Source organism: Labrus bergylta, chromosome 21 (genome assembly GCF_963930695.1).
Source record: "Labrus bergylta chromosome 21, fLabBer1.1, whole genome shotgun sequence".
Lineage (NCBI taxonomy): Eukaryota > Metazoa > Chordata > Actinopteri > Labriformes > Labridae > Labrus > Labrus bergylta.
In genome coordinates this window covers 16587784-16604816 of record NC_089215.1, presented here as the reverse complement: position 1 = coordinate 16604816, position 17033 = coordinate 16587784, and the positions used below count along the sequence as shown (strand labels likewise).

Below are 17033 nucleotides of genomic sequence, written 5' to 3'. Positions count from 1 at the left end.
CCCAAACACAAGCCTCAAATTTTCTGACTATTAGTAGACAATGATGATAGTTACATCATTTACATCATTGTGTGTGTGTGTGTGTGTGTGTGTGTGTGTGTGTGTGTGTGTGTGTGTGTGTGTGTGTGTGTGTGTGTGTGTGTGGAATAGACAGACAAAGACCTCCAGTATTGTTTGCCAACCCACACCATGAATGTGCATCTTGTTGCATCTTTCACAAGCATGCGGGTACTTTTGCAACCTGACCGCTCTCCTTTCTTGACTCATTCTGAGAAGTGCTGTTCTTTACTGTAAATGCCTTATAATAACCAAGAAATCATTGTATAACAAAATAACTTTCAGGAGCATGGCCTATTGGCAAATTGTTTGTTCGTCATTGATTGACAAAAAAAAGTATTGTTATGTTTTCATGTAAATCATCTTGAGCAGATCATCTGTCTCTTGAATAAATTAGATTCAAACAGTAAAGATGTCTCTAAGCAATAGGAGGTTTTTTTGTGGATAGGCCTATTATAGATGTAAATCTCAACAAAACAGATGCACGAACACACATTCAGTAAAAATAAACCCACAGCAGATGCAAGAAGTACAAATTCTGATAAAAAACACAGATTACTGTAACACATGTTCTGCAATTTTAAAGAAAGTTGATTATACATAGTATATAAGTATTTTCAAGCCTAAGCAGAAATAAAACAGGGATATTTGCGACCAGACAAATTAAAAACAAAAAAATCAAAAACTGCTTTCACTGTCTTTTATCTAATTGTGCTTCCCATGTCAGGCAGTGATGTCCTACTGAGACTCGGTCCATCCGGTGATTTAAGGGAAGAACCCTCTAGAAACTTCTCTAAATTTAGTGGTTTCCATACACAATCATCTTTAAGAGAATCTCAAAATCAAAGAGGGACATTGTATACCAACTTGTTGATTTTAACATTCACATACATTTCCCTTTCACCGTTAAATAGTTCCTTGAACAGTCAACACATCGTTTTGTACGGTGTGTGACGTCACGACATGGGCGTGGGGAGAGGCAGGTGCAAACAGCGAGACACAGACAGGAGGACCATTTTCACAACAACCCTTATCACCGCACTGGTGAACGCCGACAGAGGTTGCGAAACAGGCCTTGCATTTTGCGTTTTCTCATAGAGGATTAGCCTTTTAATTGCGTTGTTGTCGCTGCTGCTTGGACAGTGTGGAGGCCCGTCGAAATGACTCTGAACCAGAACAGCTCGGAGTCCGGCGGAGTGATCATCAACAACAGTGAAAGGTAACGGGTAGCATGGGGTTGCTAAGGAGCTAGCTAGCAGTCCCTGGTAACCAGACTAATAACACAACTTCACTCTAAAATCATTTAAAGTTGAAGTCATTTTGGCATGTTATGTCATCACTGTTGTTATCCACAGCAGGCTTCACGTGTGTGTAATTGTTTGCCTGGGTAAACGTCATGTAGTGGTGTTAACAACAGTACCTTCATGGCTGTATCGTGCTGCTGCATTACAAGCTACAGTCTGGCCTCTTCTACTACTACTCTTTTACAAAGGAGCGCCTTCATTTCTCTACACTTTAGACCCAAGTCATCACAGATGTTATCAATCAACATTAAGGAGTGTAATGTTAAACCCATTACATGTCACCCACAACCAGTAAGCTCTGTCAATAGATGGCATGTAAGCCTAATCCATTTACCATAGTACCATTTACTGACTTGAAACAGATGAGCCATGTTTAGTAACTGGACTGTTGCACAATCACCCAGTTATCTAATTAATTAAGCTGTTAAATCCAAGATTATGAAAGTAGGGTATGAGTCATAATGTCAATGAAACAAAATCAATACATTATTTAGATATTTGTTATATTATCAATGCGAACATTCTTTATCAGACTATATTATTTATCATATATATATATATATATAGTACATATTTTGGGTGTATCATTTCATTGTGTTCTTGTGTCTCATTATGTCACCAGTCTGTTGATGAACTATGATAACGTAGAGCTGGTGTTCTGTGATGCCGACCGTCTTCCCGAAGCCTTCAGAAAGAGCAAGAAGGGCAGCATCTACCTAACTCCGTACAGGGTGAGAGATGAGACTCCATTGTCCAATTTGTTATTTAGCCGCCCCATGTGTGCATACTGCTTTTTGACATTTTGCGTCATTTGGTGATTTTGACATAGCACTAGTAGCTGTGTTGTTGTTGTTGTATTCTCCCAGGTGATCTTTGTGGCTAAAGGGCGAGATGCACTGCAGTCCTTCATGATGCCCTTCTACCTTATGAAAGGCTGTGAGGTCAAGCAGCCTGTGTTAGGAGCCAACTACATCAAAGGCACTGTCGGCGCAGAACCCGGAGGTAAGAGCATGGGTGTGTCTGCAGGTTCGTGACTGTACTGGGTCATCCTGCTGGTGCTTGATCATGCAGTATCCCTTGTCAGTTTGTTCATCGCACAGTAATTACACGGATCGCTCCTTGTGTTATCTCTCCTGCAGGTGGCTGGGAGGGCAATGCTACATTCAAGCTAGTCTTCGCTGCTGGAGGAGCTATAGAGTTTGGCCAGTACATGCTGCAGGTCGCAGCTCAGGGTATGTATGGGAGGCCCTTCTGACTTTTAATCAGTGTTAGATGTTTTAGATATAAGCTGCTCATTTCTTTTTGGTTTTAATGAAAAGAGAAACATATCTATTATATTTACAACAATTGTGACTCCTCTCTCTCCTGCCACGCGTCCTGCAGCTTCAAGAGGTCAGCCGGTGACCTCAGGGTTTGATGGATGCCCCTACATGGCCAATGGGGCTTATGCTTACCCTCCTCCCCCTCCTGCTAACGGGATGTACCCTGCCGGACCTCCACCTGGTTACTCCTACCCCAACCCTCCTCCCCCAGGTAGGGGCTGTTATAGTTGCTAGAACTATCAAAACCACTTTTGAGTTCTTGACGCAAATCTCCTTCAGAACGTGTGAAAGTGTTGCACTACATTTGGACTTGTATGTAAGTCCTTTTTGCTGGTTTTGTCCAGGTGGATTCTACCCTCACCCTCCAGCGTTTGATGCCTCTGCTGGCTACATACCTCCACCTCCTTATTCTGCTCCTCTGGGCCAGCAGCCCCCACGTGATCCAGACCTCCCCTCATCAGTCGCAGGTGGGCCTCCATAGACAAACAAAAAAAATCGCTGCTAGTGTAAATAAAGATGAAAGTGGAAAGAAAATAGAGGGTTTGAATCCTGTTTAAGAATCTTACTGTTAAGAGGAAAAACCGTCTTTTTAACAAGCAGGTGAACATCTGTCTGCCTCAACTGGGTGGGCTGAAAGAGTGGGATTGAGGGAGAGACACAGCGGAAAAGCAAAAACAAAAAAAAACAGATAAATCTCACAATGCAATTAATACAAGTATTTGTCTTCATACTGGAAATAAAAACTAAATTAATGACAACATGAGTACGAGTAATAAAATGGTTTTGAAGAAATAATTCAGTTTCATCTTACATCATCTTCCACTGGTATCACATTACAGTGTTATGACTAAACGTGTATAATACCGTCTACATATTGCTGATCATAATGCCGTATCATACTATTATCATAATCCCTTTATTTGTTACATTTTTATTGGATAGGTCAACTGAAGAGAGACAGGAAATGTTAGGGGGAGAGAGTTGGGGACGACGTGCAGCAAAGGACTAAGGTTTGATCCGAACCTGCGGCCGCTGCGACGGGGACTGTAGCTTCTGTACATAAGGCATGCAACATAACCACAAGGCTATCCGGGGCCCCGTCATCATAATGTCTTTAAACAGTTCAAAATCCAATGAAACCCAATTTTCAAAATCAGATACGCCTTGACTAAAAATAACTTGACTAATAAACTAGGGACTAAAATGCTGAATGAAGTAATGGCGGGTAACAGATTGGACTAACTGTTCAGCTCTTATTAGGACTTTTGAATCACTAAAAGCTGCAACTTGTATTTATTTCTCTAACAAATGAAGTAATGAAGGGTTTTTTTAAGAGTTTTGTCTTCTGTTAGCTTCAGCAGAACAGTTAATGTAGCAGCACTGATCAACACTTTGATTACGGTGACGTTATACTAAAACATTAGTTTGTTAATTGTCAAACATTGGCCATATCTTGATAAATGTGAAAAAAAAACAAAAAACATGATGGTCCATTTTTTGGTCTTGAACTTGAAAACACTGTCAACAACTTCTTACGTTCTTCCTTAATGCGAGGAAATCTATCTTTATAGAAGATATGTTTGAAAATCAAAGATAAAGTTGTGAGTCATTTACTGGTTAAACTTGTGGTAAATGTCTTCATAGTATTGTGACATTGCTCTAAACTCAAACCTTCGGGATTGGCTGATGTCTGTGTTGTAACAATTTGAGGAGAAAACCCCTTCTTATGTTGGCCTGTGTTTCCTCTTCCCCTCCTAGTTACACCAAACGTCCGGCCTTGATTAGCTGCAGGGTTTTCATACTGCATACCCCGCTAACAACAAGTCAGACGGTTTTTAATGAATGTCCCCCTCTTCTCCCTTTCTCTTTCCCAGCCGAGGCCAAAGCAGCCGAGGCAGCAGCGAGTGCGAGCTGTGCCACACTGCCGCCTACACATGTGTACCTGCCACAGGTGAGCTTCCCTCCATTACTCATTTCATGTCAAGTGGTTTATCCATGGCTTTACATTAATATTTACAGTTTAGAGGAAATTGTTGATTATAAACGTATGTGATTAGTAGAATATTGTAAAAGACAACCCACTCTAAATGTAAGATTTCTATCTGTTTTCTTGAGTCTAAGGCAGGATCAGAAGGTTCATGAAGCAGTGTCACACATGGCAACAGCCACGTTAAAACAACCAACAGTGCATCCCCTTATTGTTGAGCTCCATTAAAAACAGAGCTCAGATGCTAAGACATGGAGCCTTGAGTAAATGTTTTTGTTCACTGTGTTCTGTACAACTGTAGAGAGTATTTTAATTTATACATATGACCCAAAATTGACCCTGTTTTTATGTTGACATGTTTGGACATTGTGCTCCGCGCAATAAGGTCCCTGCGCCCTGCCAAGCTGAGCTCAGCGCAAGGTCTCGCTTGACATTCTTGCGCGCTGCACTGAAGTCAACCATTTTTCAACTTGGGCGCAGCGCTCCGTGAAGTCACATCCTCGCGTCCAAAAGGGGGGGGGGGGGGGGTAGGGGATCAAAAAACGGTGTTCCACTTCCCTGAGCTTTAGTTTACAGACCTACCAGAGAGGAATATGAAGTTTGAAAATAAATGTCCAACAAGTTGGGGCGTACCAGGTGTGTTTAAAACAGCAGCAGAAATGTGTGTCGTGCTTGTGAAGTGGTCGTTATAGAGCTGCCGTTACTGGACGGGCCTCAGGTCATGTCGGGCCCTGAGGGTTTCATGAACACACACCCTCTCCTCCCTTCATGCTCGTCTCCTCCTTCCTAGCAGTAGAAAGATCAGAGCTTTCTACTGAATAGTGGACAATACAAACATACTGTGCATCCAAAAAGTCCCTACCGGTATTTCCCCGACTATCGTTTCTGTCATCCAACAAGGCGCGCCGTTGCTTTTTACTCGTGTGCGCTCCCCTTCTGTTCTGAGCTCTACTCCACGGCGAGCGCAGCGCACACCGCATCCTATCTGAAAGGCCCTTTAGGGATTGTTTCCATGTCAACCTGTAATAAATATGAAAATAACTCTGTGCTGTGAAAACTTCAGACCCAGTTATCAGAAAAGTCAGTCCACATCGAGTGCTGAAACTTTTGGTGTCAAAGGCTGCATTCACACCGCTCAAGTGTGACTCAGATCAGATTCTTTTGTTATGTCAAAGTGGACAGCACAGGTCACTTGATATCACTTCTTTTCAAATTAGATTTGGCCACTTCCATAAGTGGATTCCTACAGGAGTCTGAATCGAGAATGAAGGCTTCAGAGTGAATGCAGCCAAAGTCTACAACGGCATTTGACAGTTGGACTGGACTTTCATGTCCACTTACATATACTTGCCATTTAAGGCTTTGTTGTTAGCAGAGTTGCTCACCCTAACTGCAAGACAAAATTTCTGCCATCTTGCCATTTATATTGAACTACTGCCGTGGCAATTACTTTATTAGGGCTGAAGAGATTTTTTTTTAACTACCGGTAGTAAGAATGGATTATTTGAAAACATCTTTGTCTCTAACCATGACTGTTGTTTCTCCGTAGGACAAGCCCCCTCCATACTCTCCTCCAGAAGACAAGAAGAACCAGTAGACCCGCTCCAGCTCCTCATACTCCTCTCTCGGTCTCCTGTAATCTCTATCCTCCTGGATCCCCTCATTTCTCATTCCTCTAACAGATTCCCTCTCTTTTTTTTCTCCCTGTCCTCCTGACAACTCATTCCTTTTGGTTCCAGTTTTCTCCTCATTCCAATGCTTTACAACATTTCCCATTCCTTCTAATGATTCCTATAATGTAACCAGCTTCGTTCTCTATAGAAGCACCTTTACTCGAGGCAGTTTAGAAGTATTGGTAGCAATCTTTGAGAGAAAAAAAAGAAAGAAAAGAAAGTGGGTCAGACTGACGTTGTTAGGTTTCGGGGGCTTTTTCAATGTTGATGACAAAAACTTTGTAACCTGAGCAGCTGTAATACAATGACTGGCTGTGAGAGAGTCCACCTATACCCCCACATAAAACCATAGATTCAGCTATATTGTGAAGCTCACTCTAACTTTCTATGGCTGTCTATGAAGCTACATACAACCAGATGATGTGAATTAATTTGCTAATCCATTCCGAGGTGATCTGAATGCAGTATTTTATTTTTCTATAATTTGTGTACAGGCTTTTAATATGTAGACTTTTAAAAAAAAATGCGATATTTTCTCAAGAACACAAAGCTAGAGGAAGAAAAAAAAAAAAGCTTTTGTAAACAATGCTGACTGCAAGGAGGCCGTGTCTGCCTCGACACGATGAGGACCACAAAGATTAGAGCAGTGAAGCCCTGATCCAGGATTAGGGCAAAGTGAAGGCGACCAGGGCAGTATAGGAGGGACGGACTGCCAGGAAGGATTAAGAGCAGTCACCCAATGATGTCACTTCCGGTTGTGTCATGCCTCTGAACATTCAAGAAAACACACGGTCAGACTCGCAGCAAGCCTGCTTCACCTTTTGATTTGAATCGAAACTCTCCATCTGAGGTCAGTCCTTCAAGCTGATCTAATCACCTCAGTATGTGAACATTGTGTCCTCCCTCTGTGACTCTTCTATATACTGTATCTGTGGCACATCTGTGGCTGATTCTTTGCACTTTCAGAATGCTATGCATCAGGCTCCTCTTTGCTCTGTCATGGCTGTGTGTAAAATAACAACAATAATAATAATAATAAGGCTCTCTATTTATTTCAAACTAATTTATTGAACAATTCATGTAAAATGGCTCAACTATGTAAACCAAAGCATGATCTCTACTAATGCTTGTACGCATTGGATTGGATTTTATTAAATTGATCTTGATTCATGTGAACAAGAATGGCTGTCTTTATTTCTACACAGTGGACTGTTTATAAGAAGTGGACGTTGCTTTGTCTTGAAAGAATGGTTAGATTTAGAGTGAAATTAGATGGTAAAGCAGAGTATGCAACCTGTTACAGACCGGTCACTGCTATTGAATCTTCAATGATGGAGCCGTTTTCTGACACTTCAAACAACAGTTTACAAACCAATGGTTGACGTCACCGTGCTACGTCCACTTCTTACACTCAGTCTGTGTTCCCCCCCCAACATTAATGGATTCCCACTTTGAACACAGAACAGTGCAACAGCATACTTTACATAAACCTATTCCAGAGTCGGCAGGAGGGCTTATGTTTTATGTCTTTAGGCTCAAGCAGACTGGGAATGTGCTTTTTCCCCTTCTCAGAGTCAGTAGTTCTTTTCTGTGCTTCCGAATAACTTGTGCAAATCCACAGCAGTTTCCCCAAAGACCGATGATGCACCTCAGTGCTCTGAGGGACATGGCCATGCTTAAGTGCTTGTGATTCAAAAAAAAAGGGGGGGGCCAGTAGTGTAGCGGGTAGTGCACACGCCTCATGTAAAGAGGCTTGAGTCCTCGACAGCGGCCGGCCCGGGGTACAAATCCAACCTGCCCATTGCCCAACCATTGCCCACTCTCTCTCTCTCCCTCCCCGGATTCTGTCTCTAAAAAAAAGGCATAAAAAAAGCCCAAAAATAAATCTTTAAAAAAAAAAAAAGGTTAAAACATTTGTACTGTACAGCAGATTCAATCACAACACTGTCAGCATCACAGCTTCTAGATTGTACAGGCGGGGTCTTCGTGCATCCACACAAACATCCCAATATGATGTGACATTTTCACTTCTGTTTTGTCAGTAGTAATGAACAGCCCGCAGAGATTTAGTTTCACCTACATTGTTCATGGTTCAACAGAGGGGGGGAGGGTGTTATATTTGTAACAGCAAAATGTCAAATAAAATGATCATGTTCAACGTACCCTGCAGAAACTTAATGTCTATACACATAAAAAAAATAAATGATTAACTGACTCCCATTTTTATGTGGCTCGAATCCCAGAGATTAGATAAAATAAATGAAGAGCAAAAAAACAACAAGCCAAGTATAACCCAGGAAGAGTGCCAGATTTCCTGACCTCTGAGACGAGCGATTCCTCACGTACAACTTTTCAAATATCTGTGAAAAATGTCCCAACACTCTTACACTTTAATGCTGCACGGACTTACACAAGAGCATAAACTGTGTGGCCCAGGTAGAGTTTGGATCTATTTCCACCTCCATGTTAGAGAAATGGGACTAGATTAAAAAAAAAACTGAAGTGGTCAACACGTTTGATTCCAGGAGGAACTAAGCCTTATGGCACGCTTGCCATGATAAAGAAGTTGGATGTGACTCTGTATTTCTACTGTTTCAGTGAAGCTTAAGCAAGATGGTTAGCTCAATTGTTAGCGCTCAAAGACTGGGGAAAGGGAAGTAACAGGCGTGTTTCTGTCCAAAGGCAACAAATGTTGATGTAAGAAGGGAAAAAAGCCCAAAGTGTAAAAATGTCAGTTTTTTTTTTTTACAAGATTATGTGTCAGAATATTTCTGGCTGGGGTTACTTTTTGAATTCTCCACTGATTGCTACTAGTTGCCAGGCAACAAGATGCTGAACATGTGAATTAGTGATATTTGTTAGCACTGGTGGTACCGGACTAATATAACCAGTATTTATGCTCAGCTAACCAGTTACAGTTACCAGTAACAGGGGAAATCTGACGTTTGTGCAACACAAGTCTGCAGGACGTACCTTCACCTCTCAAAGAACCTGAGCCACACACAGTGCTCTGTGTCTGGAACAATTCAGGAATGTAATGCAGAAGCTGCCAGGGTAGAAATAGTGCTTTTGTTTTTTTTAACACAGTGCAAACTGATACCTCTGAACTGCTCATGAACTCCTTTTTAAAAGCATACTTTTAAATGAAACCCTGCCATGTCATAATTAGTCATACGCCTGTAAGCCACCCTGAAATATCTGCTCACCGTCTTGCAGGAACACGAAGTGTCCCAGTTGTTCAAAGAGGAGTGAAAGTAAAAGCAGAATAATCTGACACACTGAGGTGAAGAGATTGTTCAATCTCTAACTGAATGCAGACTTGATCATCTAAAATCTAATGTGCGTCATGTCAACTTTGAGAACAAAACAAAACAAAGTAGTGTTTTCCTCTGAAGTGTTCTAATTGTTGAATCTTAAAAAGGGTTAAAAGAAGCAAACAGTTGCTTTTAGCAATTTTCCTAGAGCTAGGGAAGTTTTTCAAAATGTATTTTTTTGTTCAACAGTCAACGGCTCTTCATATCCTCTCATGTAAGACATGGGAAAGCTACAAATACTTCTTTTAAGAAGCTCTCACAATAGGCAGTTATGAAAATAGGTGGCAATAAAATGTTTAGACTGCATCTCTGTAGAATCTCAGTTCTTGCCTTACAGACAAAGAGCTTGTTACCATTTCTTTAGCTATGATATTACATGGAGTAAGGTGAAGATAGTCCGTCGGGGGGAGAAAGCCCTTCACAGTCACTTCTTCATTCAGGCAGTCATTGTAAAGAAATAGAAGATTAAAAAATGTCCTTGATGTTAAAGGGATATTTTTCAACATTGAGTCAACTAGTGCCCGTGTTTCATAGTGCTTCTTATTTCTCCTTCCTTCCCTTTTCTTTCTGAGTTAGCTCATGTGGAGCAGAGGGTTATGCTGACACCCTCTCCTATCCAGCAGGCTGGGAACAGCTCCTGGGTGAAGGCACAGTGGAAGGCGTGCAGCCTGGTCTGCCCGTCTCCGTAGTACGTGAGCGTCCCGGCTTCATAGTCCAGCAGCATGCCGATGCGGCTGTGCTGGGAGTGGCTGACCAGAGTCTCCCTCCGGCCGTTGTGCCAGGCGCTGAGCTGATGCTCGTCCAGCTGCAGACTCCAAGACAGTTCGTTCATACCCACCATGCACCTCTTGCCCTTCTCCTTTCGCGGGATGGTCTCATAGGTTACCTGGTGAGAGGTGGGAGAGGATGTGAGTGGTGTGCAGCAGAAAGGTAACAGGATGCTGTCTACAAACATTAGAATAGATTTTTGTCTCACTCCATTTTTCCTGACCATCAGCCAATCAAATCAATAAGGTTTGAAAAAAATAATAAAAATGGTTGATTACTTCTAAACTTTTTGACGCCACATGTTTCAAAACGATACAATCTACATTACTCTAATGATCAATAGCATTGCTTATATTTTTTTGTAAAAAACTGGCGCACACAGAAAAGAGAGAGAGGACTGTCTAAATTGCACAAATATGTTGCAAATGCATTTGTGCAATTCAGACTGTGCAGAAACGTGCCTGAGTTTTTGGGGAAATTAAAAACAAGGAAATACCCATTATTAGGTGTGTAGGACTTATATTTTTCTAGCCATGATTTTATAAAAAGGTATTAATATTGTTTTACTAATCAAATCTGGTGTCGTAACAACCCTACAAATTAAAGCTTACTTCTGCCTCCAAGTCAAACTGATTGTTACACCGGCTATAGAAAACAAGGTTGGCAAAGTCTGCAAACTTTTATGCATGTAAGAATTTTCATTTAATTCACTGCCATTTCTCTCAGACACACTGTCATCAAAAAAGAATTGTACCTTGCAAATTTCTCAACTAATTTCCTGTATACCTGAATTCTAATGAAGCACTCTCACAAAGATAAGCACAGTTCTTTACCCCAAGGTAGGCCCATGGCTTAGACACCTCCAGCTCCCAGTAGTGCTGTCCCCGGGTGAAGCCCTGAAAGCAGAGCACCTGCCAGGTGTGGTCAAAGCGGGCTGCATTACCCGGGACAGGGCGTGGCCCGGAGGTCAGGTGCTCTGCCCTCCGGTTCTCCATGGACAGACACAGGTGTCCGTTGGCTGTGCGAGGGTCGAAGGTCAATGCACATCGATCTAGTGAAACGAGAAATTAATCAGAAAGATTCCGGCAGGAGCTCATTTCTACAACATGTAATCTTTCCTGGTTTTTGACAGCTGGTCTTTAATGTCACCCGAGCACTGATGCTTTTCGTTTTGCACATTTGCAAACTATTATAAAAAAAAAGGGATAACCTATGCTTGGAAAAAAGATGCCGTCTATAATGTTAGACACGACTTACAAGCATTGAGGCCCTCCTTCCCACCAGGGTGGCACGGAGCAGCTGGACTCGGAACCACAGCAAGGACCGGCCTCTTGTCCTGAGGAGAACCTGCAGATGAGCACAAGCTTGAACATGCAGAGCTAAGACCCAAACAACAGTGGATGTTGTGTCCTCAACAAAACCAGGCTAAAGATGGAGGATACATTTAGAAAGCAGATTACCCTCTTTGTCCTGACCTACAGCTGTGCTCACAGCTTTCTCCAGGTCCTCAGACACCAGCTTGGAGACTCGCGTCAGGACGTCTGTGACACCGTTCAATCGCTCGGGAAGGTTTGGCGTCACATTCGTGGGAATATCCTCAAAACGGGGAACTTCTATGAGCAGTGACTCCTGTAAAAACATGTAGAATGAAATGTTATAACTGTACATACTTTATTAATCATTTAATGATGGGAAATACACAGGATGCAGAATCAGGATCCTGTGAACATGCACTGATGGAGAGATGTCAGTGTGAGGGGGGCTGCAAATGAAAGAGCGCCCGAGCAGTTTGGCGTGCCGTGCCTTTGCTGAAGGGAAACTCAGCAGAGCTCAGGACGTGACCGGGCACCTCTCCAGTTACCAGACCAAATTCCATACTTTCGTCCGCATCAGGACTTGAAACGGTGTCCCTCCGGTTCCCAACCCCAGCTGGAGAGGTACCAGTTCCCTTCATGAGCACTGCCATGGTGCCTTTGAGCAAGCTTAGGAGCGCTCGCTGTGACATCTCTCCATCAGTGCATGTCCATAGGATCCTGTTTGTGCATGTATTTCAGCCTATGTGTGTGAAGCATGTTCAACAACAGAGTGTACAACTGAATTTCCCCTCTCAGGATTTTTTAAGTATATCTTCATAAACACATTTAGCCATTTGTTGAAGTATAAACATACAAGAAGCAAGAAGATAAATGTAGATGTTATATGTACACCAGGATGTGTCATTGTAATATTTGGGGCTGGATTTATTTTATTGGCCTACAGGATGAACCAGATTAATGCAATTCAATTGTCTTTAAAATAGTTTTTAAAAACCTCTTTGACATGTCCGTATAACTTAAACAATCTCTTTTTCCAAAAGTCGACTGTTGGACTGAATGGTGGTATTACATTGCAGTAGTAGATATTTCAATTTCTTCTCTACATTGGCCACAGTATCAAATTCAGTATTCAATAATGTCCTGTTTGTCCTGTTCCAGCTTAAGCACATGAGATGTCTTCTTCATTGTTGTATTTAACACGCTAAAAGAATCCCTTCTGTCCTGCACGTCTACCTCCAGTGCTCTGCTTCTTTCTCTACGTGTCGCACTTTGGGAGACTCACAACAAAGAAGTGACAATGACTTGCCCTCCAGCTTTAAATTTCCCTTCAATAAAAAAAAAGTTGTCAAAATTACAAACAGTAAGTAATTGCTGTAATTTTACGAGTTATTTGCAGAGTTTGATGAGGAATTGATAATCAGTTCTCTAGAATATGGCATTTTAAAATCTTTCAACAGAAACCAAACACAAAGTGTAATCCTGCTTTTTCCGCCACCTAGCAGCAGAATATTCACCTCACTTAATGATTCACTCTATTCCCATGGTTGGGTTTGATTAGCTGTGCAGTGAAGTCTGAGATCATCACCCCTAGCCGCCTGCACAATCTAGACACTCTGGCTTCTTCATGTGTTGGTAGTCTGGAACAGCTTGCTAACAGCTCCCTCACAAGCATTTACACTTGTACAAAAGTTGCATTACAAGTGTAAATTAAGCAAACAGAATATGTGAACTTAAGTTAAGTGTTTTACTCTAAGCCAAAACAAATGTACCTTTGATTGGAAGTGTAGATCTATGTCTCTTATCCTGGTTGTCAGTCAGTGAGACAACACTGACAAGAGGAATTTCCATATTGCAAAAACTCACATCGGACAGATATTTAAAAAGACTACATCAGGACCATCTCACAGCAGGAGGGTAACAAGTGAACTCAGCATCAAATATGTAGAAACATGTAGCAGAAGATGACAGCACATCCAACAGTCACTTTTTCCTCAGACAAAATGCCCTGCAGTGAAATTTCTCTCCATATTCAAATGATGTGTCATTTGTAAAGACTGGAGTGGTACGAACCTTAATAAGCTCTATGTCAGCGAGGCTTTGAACAGCTGCTATTTGTCCCTGACAATCTCGGAGGATCTGGGAGCGTCCCTCAAGTTCGGCAAGCCGTACCTCCGCCTCTGCGATGGCAGACTCTTTGTGCTCCTCAATGAAGAGCTCGGTGGCCTCCTGCTTCTCAGCCAGGATTTTTATCAGGGTGGAGAACTTGACATTGACCCAGGTGGAAGTCTGCTGAAGAGTTTCCTGTAGATGAAAATGCAGGGTCATTTTTTCCTGAAAAACACATGGTTAACTGTGTCCAATCGCTATGACTTTTTCTATACTATGAAGCGAGTTCAACATGCCCAGGGCGTCTTTGGGTTATCTGGCTTCACTAATCCTGACATAAGAGATCGTGCTTAACAGTCACTCGAAGCTGGTTGTCAACCTGATGAGCGTTTCCAAGAGCACGTTCACATAAAAGGGGCGGAGTTAGCTTCATTTAACCTATCACGATCATCACTGAGTCTGCCGTCAGCAGATCGTCATATCTACCAAACTATATTAAAAATGTAAAGACGTTTGAGACAAATAGGCTCACAAAGATTAAGGTTACAGCTGGACCAACAAATGCAGGCACAACTGGCAAAAAAAAAAGGGGAACAATCTCAGAGCTTGAATGTGCAAACTACGGCTTATTAAAAAAAATTGCCCATCATTAGTTCCCCTTAGAACTGACTATAATAACTCCTGTTTTTTTCCCTTAACGTATTGTGTTGCTCGGACTCTTTCACGTGGCGTGTATAACAGTTTGAGAAGTTTCAGCTGCAGCTCTGACGATAACAGACAGAGAGGCATGGAGACACTAAACATTAATATGAACATGTAGCTTAATTCAAAGCCATAAGAGGGCTATTTGTAATTTTACATCTTAAAAACATAACTAAAGGCTCCGGTGCTTTTTCAGTCTTTGTTAAATCATGCCAGACACATGAAGTGTTGGTCGCTCTCTCTCCCTCCTCCCCTCTCTCGGATCAGCTCACAGAGCTCCCCGATCAAGAGATCTGATTGGTCAGTGGGCGGAGATTTTCACAGGTTGAGCTCTTAGCTCGAACTAAACCTGTTCCAGAGCAGGTTATAGCTGTGCAGCACAAGTTACCATGGCGATATACCCACCAGATAAGAAGTGAACCACCTTCGCAGGACTGAAAACCTCGCTAACCTCAAATCCTGCTTCGTAGTTCAGGCTCCTGGTCTTTGTATTAATCCACAATACCAGAACTTGTTTTTTGAGGTTAAACTTTGTCTGTTTGCACCTGAACGTTTCTTAATGCATAACCATGATGTGGGGGCGCTGCAAGTCTAGAGGCTATGTCGTACGCCTTGAAAATAATAAACAGATCAATACAAAATGAAAACAACTTAGTTGCAGCATTTTTTTTTGCAACGAGATGAATGAGCTGTCTTGAAAAATAGTTTTTAATTGTTCGACAGTGGCAGGAAGTGCTGAGTCGTACCACTGTGGTTAGCCTCAGGGAGCTAACACTGCTTGAAAACGGTGGCTTCAATTTCAACTAGGATCCATTTGAAACACAAGCAGGTATGGTTTACTTTTGTTTAAAACTTTATCGAACAAGAAGAAATGAATCATTCAGTTTGAGTTTTGTTATCGTCCTTATGCTAAAACTTGCAGCATTTCACCTGCTTTTTGATAAAGTGTCTTGAGATAACATTTGTTATGAACTGGCGCTACACAAATACAGATTGATGATGACGATTTCAGAATGTTTTGCATCTGCCTGCTCGCACAAAAATCTATTGAAGCAAGTCAAAGCTGTTTTAAAACCCAAAATAACTCAACCTGAACCCAGGTGAAAACATTGGAATTTGTTTCTCGTTCTTTTCTCACTTGCCAGAGAGCAAATGCATTCAAAGTCGTGAACAGTGAGACCATAAGGCAACTTTTCACATAAGATAGAGCTTTAGTACAGAACTTACCTTGGCTTGATCGATATTATCAGCCAGGTCCTTAATATTCTTTTCCGTTTCCTCCATGAGTTTCCCCAGCTCCTTATGCTTTCTTTCTAGCAGCATCTGTAAAGAAAACCAGAATTTCAGACAGCAGGCTTCACCAAGTCACAATGAATGCGTGTGCAACTGTGGTACTGAAGTAAAGTGTGTAATAACTAGTGCGACAATCCATGCTAAAAACAAGCAGCTGTGGTGACCCTGTGTTATTATACCTCTTGATATTCCCTTTCCACCTCCAACAAGACCTTCTCATGGTTCAGACACTCAGAGATGCCACACTCGCAGCACACAGACATCCTGTCCTGCCTGCAGTAATACACCAGAGGCTTTTTATGGCGATCACAAAGCAGCATGGCTCTGGCCCCTTCACTCCCCCTCATCGGTGACTCTCTACTGGAGGGCCCTGTGCTGTTCGCAGCCTCAGTCAGGACTGACAGAGACACATTACGCTTGAGGATGGGCCTGGAGGCAAACTTTTCATTGCACATGGGGCACTGGGGTCCAATGTCAGACTTGCTCTTGGTGTCCCAGTGAATTGTGATGCATGTTTGACAGAAGGTGTGACCACAGGGGATGGTTACTGGGATTCGGAAACGGTCCAGGCATATGGCACACATTAGGTTTGAATTTTGAGACTCCATCTCCGAAGAAAAAGCAGAATCCTCTCCCCCTAAAAAAAAGAAAAGAAAAAAAGAAGAACATATGTTGTTGATGATGTGACAGAACACATCAGTGTATTACATCTCTATCACACAATAGCTGTCATGTAACTTAGCTGCTTAGCCACTGTGGATTTGAAGAGAAGACAGATTATATAACCCAGTGTTTGTTAAAGTCTTTGGTCAGACTGTCCTACAACAATAAGCAGCAACACAAAGCTCAGCCCAAACCAACACCGGCTACCACATAATAACCTAGCCAAGTGGAATGAATAGCTAACGCTAGCCAACTTTAGCCTGGGATCGGGTCTGTATCCGTTTTCTGTTACTTTTTGGGATAAATAATGGACAATATATTCAAATAACCTCGCATTTTAACTGTAAAATAGCGGAAATGAATAAACCCACTGCATAAATGTGATACAATTATCGATACAGTATCTGTTCTTACCACTTCATGCACAGCATCTGAGAGAACACTGAAGAGCGTCAAATGAAGCTTCACTGATGACGTCAGACGCACAAATGCTGCCTTCGCGTGTCGACGGAAAAAACGGGTAACATG

At 42.1% G+C, this 17033-nt stretch overlaps 2 protein-coding genes across 3 annotated transcripts; one reads left to right on the top strand and one right to left on the bottom strand.

Annotated features, from left to right (window-relative positions):
• Positions 1-1015: 1015 nt before the first annotated feature.
• Positions 1016-7525, top strand: wbp2 (WW domain binding protein 2). The gene is made up of 8 exons (XM_020640118.3): positions 1016-1276; positions 1984-2092; positions 2228-2363; positions 2501-2593; positions 2745-2894; positions 3028-3150; positions 4558-4634; positions 6220-7525. The coding sequence occupies exons 1-8, from the start codon at positions 1218-1220 to the stop codon at positions 6265-6267; spliced, it is 795 nt and encodes a 264-aa protein (XP_020495774.2). The 5' UTR covers positions 1016-1217; the 3' UTR covers positions 6268-7525.
• On the bottom strand, positions 7374-17001 carry trim65 (tripartite motif containing 65). Of its 2 annotated transcripts, none has more exons than XM_065949340.1 (8): positions 16920-17001; positions 16022-16479; positions 15777-15872; positions 13812-14042; positions 11901-12054; positions 11683-11772; positions 11259-11476; positions 7374-10543 (listed from the first exon to the last, which is right to left on the bottom strand). In XM_065949340.1, the coding sequence occupies exons 2-8, from the start codon at positions 16448-16450 to the stop codon at positions 10235-10237; spliced, it is 1527 nt and encodes a 508-aa protein (XP_065805412.1). In that variant the 5' UTR covers positions 16451-16479; positions 16920-17001; the 3' UTR covers positions 7374-10234. The 2 variants fall into 2 exon arrangements, with proteins under 2 accessions (XP_065805412.1, XP_020495772.1); XM_020640116.3 differs by having other exon boundaries at positions 11886-12054; positions 16920-17000.
• Positions 17002-17033: the final 32 nt, after the last annotated feature.